The 11,399-nt window shown below is 41.8% G+C and overlaps 1 protein-coding gene across 1 annotated transcript; it reads right to left on the reverse strand.

Annotated features, from left to right (window-relative positions):
• Positions 1 to 363: 363 nt before the first annotated feature.
• On the reverse strand, positions 364 to 5,405 carry dclre1b (DNA cross-link repair 1B). Its single transcript, XM_006785580.2, has 4 exons — positions 4,772 to 5,405; positions 3,237 to 3,402; positions 2,931 to 3,113; positions 364 to 2,219 (listed from the first exon to the last, which is right to left on the reverse strand). The coding sequence occupies exons 1-4, from the start codon at positions 4,967 to 4,969 to the stop codon at positions 1,006 to 1,008; spliced, it is 1,761 nt and encodes a 586-aa protein (XP_006785643.2). The 5' UTR covers positions 4,970 to 5,405; the 3' UTR covers positions 364 to 1,005.
• Positions 5,406 to 11,399: the final 5,994 nt, after the last annotated feature.

An 11,399-nucleotide genomic window follows, 5' to 3' on the forward strand; every position in this document is an offset into this window, starting at 1 on the left:
AAAAAAAATGAATCTGGTATCAAATTCTCTCACATGTAATTCTAATCCTGAGACTTAAAACTAATTTTCCAGCAAAATCCACAAACTGTACAGATTAGGGCTGCTCGATTATGGCAAAAATGATAATCACGATTATTTTCACTGAAATTGAGATCTCGATTATTTGACGATATTTATTTAACAATAACAATGTATTGAATAATGACTTTAAAGATTGTCAAAAAATAATATAGTGTGCAAATACTGATAACAGCCCTAGTACAGATTGAATAAAGATTTGCTTGTGCTACCAAAAACATTAAAAAAACAAAAAACAGTAACTAATACATGTTCACATTTAGAAAAAATGTTTATTCACATGGATGTTAAGTTGCATCACGCAGCATCGGTGGTATCCACGAGCAATAATTAAACTAAATTGGGATGCATACCAAAAAAAGGGAAAAAAAGTGCTCAGTAAGCAATAACATGTGGCTGATATCTTAATTTACAAACAAGGACACAGGAGTGAAACTAAACTATAAACAGTGGTGTTTACAGAGAAACTGAGAGTGGCCCATGGTGCAGTGCGGTTTCTTAACACACATCCACAGTTTGGTATAGATGAAGCACATACACCCAAAGAGTGAAAATGACCAACACATAATACTGAGAATGTGCCTCAGCTTTGTCCATACAAAAAGTCACTGATTAGTTTTCCCGACCAACAAACAGATAAAACGTCTTCCAAATGAGAAATAATTATTTTCTGTCAATCTTATACAGAAAAATGCAAACGTGAGGGCAAAGCTTACAGAAACAAAACAAAAACCATCACTTCACTGTTCCTGCTCAATAGTCCAGGCCACACCAACAACAACAAAAAAAGAATAGAAATAGCACAAGGACTTAAAGCGCAGGAACAAGTAGGATAACTGCTTTAAAGTGCTTATGATGACACAAAAATACAAAAAGGCCTCTAAAAGAAGGCAAAAGCTTCAACCTCAAAATCACCACAAACAAAAATCAGTCTGAGAGGTCATTGTCTTTTGAACACTGTAAAGGTGAAGGGGTAAACTGCTGCACAAAACTTTTCTGCAGGAGGCCGCAGCTCTTAAAGTCCTCCTCTGAGAAGGGGAGGTTCTTTAAAAGTCTGTTTTCAAGCTCCTCTATATACGCATAGTTCAGCAAAGCCAGTGGGCTGGATGAAGCACGGGAATCATTATCAGGGCTGTTCTGAAATAATGTCACGCTGTCGTTCTGATCAATCCCGCAGTGCTGACTCATGGCATTCTCAATTGGCAACGTGTGGTTGTTCTCACACCCACTGTGCTGGTTATTGATTATTTTGGCACTTGTTTCCAAAGACAACGTTGTGGTCACACTGGGCTTCAAGCAGGCATTGGTGTTTGCCAGAATCTCCACTGGAGAGAAGCGGCTCGGTGCGATTTCGCTCAGTGGCGTCGACCCTTCCCTCGCTCTTTCTTCTCTGACTGTCTGGACGATGTTGAGGTTCCACACATCTCCAGCCCCTGTTCCATTTCTGCTGGGAGTGAGCTCTTTGCTCAGGTCCAGGAGAATAGAGTTAGAATCCTTTTCACTACTTTCTGTTTCTGTCTCTTCCCCAGATCCATCCAGCTCCACACACTCTGCCTCCCAGGCTTCTTCACATGACGTCCCAGATCCCCTTACAGGAGACTCAAATACCACTCCTTTAGGAACAAGAGGATGGAAGTGTTTGCGGCGAAGGCTAGTGTATGCTGATGAGCAGAGTTGGCTCTCTGGCTCTCTCGACATGTAGTGTCGGACTGACTCTGGCACCAGGATTTCATGGCGTTTTTTGTGAGGGAGTAAGGCAGAAAGACTTCCAGGTACACATTTCCCTACAATGGGTATAAGGCAGGTAGGTTTAAGTGCTGAGACAAAATCCTCCAGCTCTTGGTAGGAGGAGTGATCTGAATAGGGTACTACATGGACATAAGGGTGGAAAGAGATCAGCGGCCTGCTGGTGGGCAAGATGGCCAACGTTGGTTGTTCTTTGTTCCACTGGTGCAAAGCAGAGGCACAAATCTCTGACTGGTCCACAGCTCTGATACGGCCGGCCCCTGGCTCAGTAGTGAAGACATCAGGCAGCTCCAGAGCTTTAAGGGTGTCCATTCTCTCAAAGCTCACCTCAATCCAGGTTTTAAATTCCATCGCCAGCTCCAATAGCAGGGACTCTTTACCTAAGGAATAAAGGCCTGCAAGATGGAATAATAAGAATAACAAGAAAACTTTAGACCTGCAATAACTGACCTTTTTTTAGCTACTGAGAATCAGCAGGAACAAGCTGTGAACACAGGAATGACAAATCATCACCTTCTAAGCTGAGGGTGTGAATTAATAGCTTTGAAAGTGAGACAATGGGTTTATCAGAAATCTGAGGAAGAGCTTTGTGTTCAAAATATCGCACAGCTACAAAAATAAATCCTTCTTTTCAGTCCCAACATTGATACTGATATTGCTGTTTTTGTTAATTTTACATGTACTGTTGTCAGACACACCCTTTGGCAAAGATGCGACTCTTGTGTATGTAACATCAGCTTTTGTCCCCTAATGGTGGTGGTGAGGCTAAGGTTCCTATTAGTGCTGTCAGCGTTAATACGACGTTAACACCACAACATTAACGCGGCAAATCCCCGTTAGAGAGTTAACATGGATCGGCCCTGGCGAGGGCTGCACGGCATCAACACACGTGCAGCCCTCGACGGGGCCGATCAGTGTTAACTCTCTAACGGGGATTTGCCGTGTTAATGTTGTGGTGTTAACGTCGTATTAACAAGATTAATAATTAATTAATTATTTAATCTTTGTCAGCATATACACCCAATAAAAAAAAAACCCAAAAAAGTCATTTATGCACAGTCACAATACAGTAACTGACAGGGCTGCAGCAAGCTGTTTAAACTGACCTATGATAACATTGTGGCTGGGGTGGCTGCGAATAATCTCCTTAATCTGTTGAGTGGCTCGCTGTCTTGATGGCAGGGTACGGTTGGGGTCACAGTTAGTGTTGTCCAGGTACAGCACATCTATAGTGGCGTAGGTCCTTAAGCACGGCTCACGCAGCATTGAAGGAGTGTATCTGAAGTCGCCTGAAATAAATCGGCGCGGAATGTTAATTTACGTGATACCAAAAACTTGAGAAATTAAATCCAACAGGACACAACTTGAGAAATTGCATTTTTCTATGTCTGAGAAGCGTCAGAGAAACAGACCAGTGTATAGAATGGAGCCAAAGTAGCCTTCGAATAGAAACATGACAGCCCCTGGACAGTGGTTGGCATCTATCAGTGTCACCGTGAGCCTCTCCTTGCCAATATCATCCAGTGGGAGTAGGTATGGCTCACCCACTTCTAAAGGATGGATCCACTGTTCTTTCACCTAAGCAAAAATGGAAACATTCAGAGGAAAACCAAAAAACATCAAAACCTTATAAAAGACTTTGGTGCAACAGAATATCTACTGCTCCAGATTACGGTCAGATTTAGTCTGAAATACAAAATTATCCACAGGTTACACTACTCAACGGAAAGACTTCACATAATGTACCCAGACTGCTCCCCCCTCTGTGAAAAATGTATGATACATTATGGAAATCTGTTACATTGTTTTGCACTTTGAGGTTTTTGGTGTGACATTTTTACTTACTTGTCTAATATTTTTAAGAGTAAGATTGAGCCAAATCCGATAGTAATTATCTTTGGGATCTCCAAAGAAACACAAAATTTACAACACTCTCAAAAAAGGTTTATGTCATATGCATTGATTATTGCAAAGAAACTGATCCTGCAGCTTTGGAAAGGCAAAGAGACCCCTGTATTAAAGACGTGGCTTACAGAACTTACAAATACTCTTCATCTTGAAAAAATAAGATATACCATGAATGATAATGTAAAAGACTTTGAATTAATCTGGCACCCTTTACTTATATACCTTGGGAAAATATAAACTTTCCTTTTTTCTGGCAGTCGGGGGATTGGGGCCCATAGTGTTTTTTTTTGTTGTTGTTTGTTTGTTTGTTTTGTTGTTGTTTATTTGTTTGTTTTGTTAGCTTAGAGAAAAAAGGGGCATACGCTCTATCAATTTGTAACAACCATGATACTTGCTCCTAATAATAAAAGATATTTGAGATTTAGCCTGAAACACGTTTAAGGTTGATAAAAGATCAAAGTTTGGAAACTATAGAAATAACACACCACTGTTATTGTATATTTTGTGTAGGGTTGACATGTTGTGCACTCAGATCAGACATGCTTGTGTTTATAACCTGGCAGTATTGAATGTTTATGTGAGTTACTGTTGCCTCCTATAAGTGTGAAACTCCTCTGACATCAGCAAGGCATTTTTGCCCAGAGAACTGCCGCTCACTTAATGTTTTCTATAAGTGTGCATACTATAGCTGTCCACTGCAGGGCTGAGGGTTTGACACTTCATCTGTCAAAGTGTCCTTGGTACAGAACATCTGCCTTTTTACCTGCTGCTTCTGCTTCTGTGTCGGGCTCTACAGTAGCCAAACACCGTTACCGTTCTTTATGTTCCAGATATTTCATGACCAAAACTCCAGCTTCTTGGCTATAGAAAATCATGTAGCTGGATAATCATTAATCATACCTGTGCTGTACCTCCGGTGTGTTTGGCCGAGCCAATAGCTCTAATTCAATAATTAAACGTTTTAGATCCCGTGCAGCACTGCTGCTACACTCAAACATGCATTTGTTTCTTTATTTTTAATGACTACACCCTCCCTTACCTGCAGCTTGAGTTTCAACAAAGTGGCGGTTGTGGGTGAGCAGTAGATGGGGCGATTGCTCCACGTGGACGTCAAACCTGTCGTGTGGTCGCTGTGCATGTGGGACAGAAAAAACAGCCGGGTACCCGGACACTTCCGCACATGCCAGAAGTCCACGGCCAGCGGCGTGTGGGGAATGACTTTCCCGTTTGCGGGCATTGTTATTGCCACCGCTCGAGGTCATCCAGCTGTGTGGTCAGTCGATAGATGTCACGAGTTTTTCGGCTGTGGCCAGCTGTTAGAGACTAATTAAGGTAATAGTTGGGAGATTGACGGACAGTTAAGGTTGTCACAGAGCAAACTGCGTATTAAAATGTCAGCAGAAACACAACAGCGTGCTGACATAAACAAAAAAACAAAACCCTTCACTGGCGTCTGGCTAACGGAATCGCTAAATACAAATTTAACACTCGTTACTAAAGGCTACATACTTTTTTTTTTCGTATTGACCTCTGATTTTAGGTTCAGAAAATCTTCAGCCCAACCTTGAGCACCTTAAACAGCTGGCCGGTCGTTACATTTTCACAGTTGTGGTGCTAACAGCAGCTGTTAAGCCCCGCCATTTCTGTTTTCAATTTAACGCTCAACGCCTCCTTTTCCTTCTTCTTCTTTGTTTTTTTTATTGTAGCAATCATGCTGCATATCTACAATACTGCCACCAAAAGGCGGCACTCGGCTGGATCCATATAAAAAAATAGAAACACCCAACCCCCCTCCAGCAATAGCAGTCACCTCAATATGCTTTATGATGTAAGGCAAACACTAAAAACTTACAATGTTAAAGAGAAAAACCTCATCGAGCAGCACTTGGGGACAGTGGAAAGAAAAAAATAATGAAATTCCTTTTTATAGGAAGAAACCAAGGATGTAGCAAATCAATTTCAACAATATCCATCTTTAAAACTGTATTTGTAAATCCCTAAAAATATATATTCAATACAGGAGGCTACCAGAAATACACAAAGTAAGTAAACTGTTGTAGTATCCACAAGATGGCGCCAATAGAGAGGAAACAGTCGCTTCATGGCAACCTTGCAGGGCATTTATTGTGTTTCTCATATTTTACGAGATTATAAATTGATAGAGAAGAGCGCTTGATTATTTCCTAAATATATTAAAGCTTTAAACAATTCTAGCGAAAAAAAAAAGAAAAAAGAGAGAGATATACTGAAGAGTGTTTGGATGATGGATTGATTCCCCTCTGAAACCTTCGAGACTTACTTACTGTATCTAATGTATGACTATATATATGTAACACTCATAAAAATCATCATCCCAATATGCATTATTTGTTATATACATTGAGAAGGGGGTACTACTAAATGGGGTCATTGCTATGGTGATGATAGGAATCCACTGTAGCGCCCCACCCCCCGCACCTCTCCACCCTTTTCCTTTGCACGCTGTTCACTTTTCAGGATAATACCTGGGACTGCTGCGCATTCCTCTCTTATCACGCGGCGTGAGTTCTCTTCCCATACAGGAGCGCATTAATCACATGCTGCTTTACAGTTAATTATATCGCCCCCAAATGCACACCGGCGCACGCATGCGCCCACTCTGCAAGGATTCAGTGGAACCCCTGTTACTATTCACTTCACATCTTTGTGATGGTTCCACAGCGGGAAACTGTAACTAATAAAGATTTTGTCCCTGATGCGCAATAGATGTGTTTATTTTGGGGTTAATGCTGCTCTACGTTCACACCTCCAGCTGCAGTGTTAAAACAGTGTCCAGAGACAAGTAAAATATTGATAACAGGACAAATATTTCTCATAGATATTCTAAGTATAATTATGCAGCTGTGCATAAATAAACAGCAACGCACATAATTAAATACCTTAAATAACGCTAGAACATGCACAAAACCACCGTGCCTTGTTGTGATTCTTCAGATATTATAGGAATGTCAGTGCAGGAAGAAGATTAAAATCAGCAGCTGTTTACATGTATCAAGCCAAAGGTTGCTGAGGTCAGCAGGAGCTGTCTTTCCTGTCATGGTGTTCTGCAAGAAGAAGAAAAAACCAAACAAACAAAAAAAACAAAAGTGCTGTCAGACAGTACCAGTGATGCTTCAAAAGCAGATGGCTGCACAGTCTGCGATCTGCCACTGCTGTTTTTAAAAGGAATGCTTTACATCTAACACATTCTCTTGGCTAATTTCAGTGTGCAAATGTCCCCACATCCTTTATTCCTCTCTAGCAAATGCTACTTAGATTACTTAAATTAATACAGATAAAAAGATGTAAACCAACGTGATGTTTTTTGGCAATGACAACGATGATTAAATGAGATTCGGTGGTCCCATAAAAGTTTTTCTCTTAATTCTCTAGTTTTTTTCCTAAATATATAACCATCCCCACCGGAATAAAGACCAGTGTGATCTATTTTTATTACCCCCATTCATCTGAGTCAACAAATTTGTACAGTCAGACTCAGTGGCGATGGCGGCTTATGTCTCTTTCCCTTCTGGGATGATGCAGTGGTGCTGCACACACACTCTCCCTGCTGCAGAGATATTTACAGACATGTGTGATGAGCTAAAAATGTCCCTCGGGGGCTAAGAACAAGTTGCAGGCTAGAAGAAGCTGGTGAGGACACATATCCTCATTTTGGCAGCCTCTCTCACTTATTCCATCTGTCTTTCTCTGTTTATCTCTCACCGTCTCCCTCCTCCAGTCTCTGCGCTCTTTGTTTCATTTTCTCTGCTTCAGCCTCTGCCATTCCATCATCAATGGGGTTTCAAGGGTCACACCTTTTATGCTGTCATTGTGTGACATAAAAACAGTGTCATGATACCACAGTACAGTAGCGTGATTGCTGTCTAGTCCTCTTTACCCTGTGTGTTGAGCACTACCTTCTTATCCACACTGCTGTATAACACCTATAGAGGTGGAGAAGCTGCACCACAAAAGCACTATTGTTTCTCCCCTCATGTGAATCGATCAGTTCAGTTTATTGGACTTTCAGGAGTGAGCTGAGAGGTGTGGCATGTAGTCAGCATGGTGGAAATCACCCACGGATCAGCTAAGGGTGCAGTTTTAGGGCCGCATAATGCACAGCCGTGATTCGTAGCTTACTGTCATTGCAATGCTGCATACAGAGAGAAAAATGACTCTAATTTTCATCCCAGAGAGCTCCAAGTGTTTTAAAATGTCTTTTTATATGATGCAGGGATATGAAAAAATCCTCAGCAGTGAGGATTAATATACAGTGGGGCAAAAAAGTATTTAGTCAGCCACCGACTGTGCAAGTTCCCCCACTTAAAATGATGACAGAGGTCAGTAATTTGCACCAGAGGTACACTTCAACTGTGAGAGACAGAATGTGAAAAAAAAATCCATGAATTCACATGGTAGGATTTGTAAAGAATTTATTCGTAAATCAGGGTGGAAAATAAGTATTTGGTCAATAACAAAAATACAACTCAATACTTTGTAACATAACCTTTGTTGGCAATAACAGAGGTCAAACGTTTACTATAGGTCTTTACCAGGTTTGCACACACAGTAGCTGGTATTTTGGCCCATTCCTCCATGCAGATCTTCTCAAGAGCAGTGATGTTTTGGGGCTGTCGCCGAGCAACACGGACTTTCAACTCCCGCCACAGATTTTCTATGGGGTTGAGGTCTGGAGACTGGCTAGGCCACTCCAGGACTTTCAAATGCTTCTTACGGAGCCACTCCTTTGTTGCCCGGGCGGTGTGTTTTGGATCATTGTCATGTTGGAAGACCCAGCCTCGTTTCATCTTCAAAGTTCTCACTGATGGAAGGAGGTTTTGGCTCAAAATCTCACGATACTTGGCCCCATTCATTCTGTCCTTAACACGGATCAGTCGTCCTGTCCCCTTGGCAGAAAAACAGCCCCATAGCATGATGTTTCCACCCCCATGCTTCACAGTAGGTATGGTGTTCTTGGGATGCAACTCAGTATTCTTCTTCCTCCAAACACGACGAGTTGAGTTTATACCAAAAAGTTCTACTTTGGTTTCATCTGACCACATGACATTCTCCCAATCCTCTGCTGTATCATCCATGTGCTCTCTGGCAAACTTCAGACGGGCCTGGACATGCACTGGCTTCAGCAGCGGAACACGTCTGGCACTGCGGGATTTGATTCCCTGCCGTTGTAGTGTGTTACTGATGGTGACCTTTGTTACTTTGGTCCCAGCTCTCTGCAGGTCATTCACCAGGTCCCCCCGTGTGGTTCTGGGATCTTTGCTCACCGTTCTCATGATCATTTTGACCCCACGGGATGAGATCTTGCGTGGAGCCCCAGATCGAGGGAGATTATCAGTGGTCTTGTATGTCTTCCATTTTCTGATGATTGCTCCCACAGTTGATTTTTTCACACCAAGCTGCTTGCCTATTGTAGATTCACTCTTCCCAGTCTGGTGCAGGTCTACAATTCTTTTCCTGGTGTCCTTCGAAAGCTCTTTGGTCTTGGCCATGGCGGAGTTTGGAGTCTGACTGGTTGAGGCTGTGGACAGGTGTCTTTTATACAGATGATGAGGTCAAACAGGTGCCATTCATACAGGTAACGAGTGGGGGACAGAAAAGCTTCTTACAGAAGACGTTACAGGTCTGTGAGAGCCAGGGATTTTCCTTGTTTGAGGTGACCAAATACTTATTTTCCACCCTGATTTACGAATAAATTCTTTAAAAATCCTACCATGTGAATTCATGGATTTTTTTTTCACATTCTGTCTCTCACAGTTGAAGTGTACCTCTGGTGCAAATTACTGACCTCTGTCATCATTTTAAGTGGGGGAACTTGCACAATCGGTGGCTGACTAAATACTTTTTTGCCCCACTGTAGGTAACATGCAAGCTGCAGGGCTGAAAACCCTCATTAATTGTCTATCAGGAGAAGCTGGGACATGGTCAATATGTCAGCCATACTAGAATTTAATCAAAACAGCATTTTTTTCCCCTGAAAAGGGAACAAACAGATACGGGGGCTAAAGAAAGAATAAGAATACGAGCCGTTTGATAAATGCACAAGAAACATGCTGTAACGCCAACGTGCTTTTAGACTCGTTTTATTGTGCACAGCCCCCACATGCACCCGACTAAATACTTGAGAGCGGTTTAAGATGGTGGTGAGATGAGTCAAGCATTGTTTACTACACTGACGCTGCAGTTCCTTCTTTGTGCTGTACTGAATTTGTGTAATGTTGCGTGTAATAGGCTATTTCTCCTTACTACCAGCACATCAAGTGTTTATGCACTGAGCAATAAGCGAAAGATTGAATGATAAAATGAGAGTTTAAAGATTTGGCACAATTTATGCAGAAGTAGACAGATTTGTTTGATGGAGAGATCCTCTTGTTGTCCCACAGGAAGATTAACACTGACAACTGACTGTCAGCTCCTCAAAAATACACAGCCAACGAACACATAATTTTTCTCCACAGGATGAAGACGAGTGTGATCATTCAGGAATCTGATTTATATACACAGCAACATGTTCCGCATGACCGGCTTGCTGCTGAGATGACAGATTTTCAATTGCTTCCAAGTCAGCGCTGTTGACTCCCAATATTATGCCTCTCATGTAAATTGGGACAAGATTTCATAGATTTCCTGTTTAGGTTAAATTGTCCTGTGGATATCAAGAAAAAAAGGGATTTTCTTTTTGGAAGCTCTTTTCCTTCCTGCGTTGGAGAACTATTATTGTAGGTAATTTACTGAAATGGCTTATGCATCAAATGATGGGTGTGAAGCAAATTTGCAGTAAAAGCATAATTTACTCGCAAGGGGGAAAAAAACAATCGTACACAAGCACAAGAAACTGGATTTAAAGTGAGAAGCTTCAGAGAAAGGTGAGTTCAGAGACCATCATTCTGAATTAGTTTAATGGACATGAATGTAACTTTTACTCTTCACAGATGTCTCAGCTCTAAAGATGGGCTTTTCTTTGCCAGTGGTGCCCTGCACACCAAACCATAATAAAAGACATGATAAATAATTGATCAAAAAGGCCCCAAAGAAACTTCAATCACAGGGCTGCCATATACTTTAGTGAATCAATGTGCAAGACAAATGGGGTGTTTGCTCGTGATTTAGCAAAGTGCTTCCCATGTGCATAATGCATGTATGGCACAGTATAGCACAGAAAGGGCTGAATTTACTGCTCATCCAGCACTGAGCAATGTTTGCAGTAATTCTGCCCAGTGGGAATAGACAGAAGAAGGACTCTGTTGTGATTGCTGTGTTTGTGCCTGCAGAACTGGGGTGTTTTGTTGATTATTTGCTTAGAGAAACTTCAGAGGAACTGGCACTGAGCAGCTGCAGAAAATGGGGTTAACCTTGTTTATACCTATTACTACAGTCAGGCTGGTAAAGCATGCAAACGTCAGAACAATACTTTACCCTGCTGGTAATGAGGCACCAGAGCGTGCACGCGAACATGCACACGCACACACAATCACAGTGGGCCTGAAGCTCAGTCAAGTGTGTTAAGTTGATGTGAGTATCCCTGTGACAGGAGCTTAGTATACAGTTTACTGAGAGATGAAAAACACCCGGTTGGTAAAAATCCAGGAGCCAGTGTTTCAGTCTATAAGGCTGTGAGTAACTACTCCTCA

This window comes from Neolamprologus brichardi, chromosome 20 (assembly GCF_056152115.1).
Source record: "Neolamprologus brichardi isolate AB-2024 chromosome 20, ASM5615211v1, whole genome shotgun sequence".
NCBI classification, from domain to species: Eukaryota; Metazoa; Chordata; class Actinopteri; order Cichliformes; family Cichlidae; genus Neolamprologus; species Neolamprologus brichardi.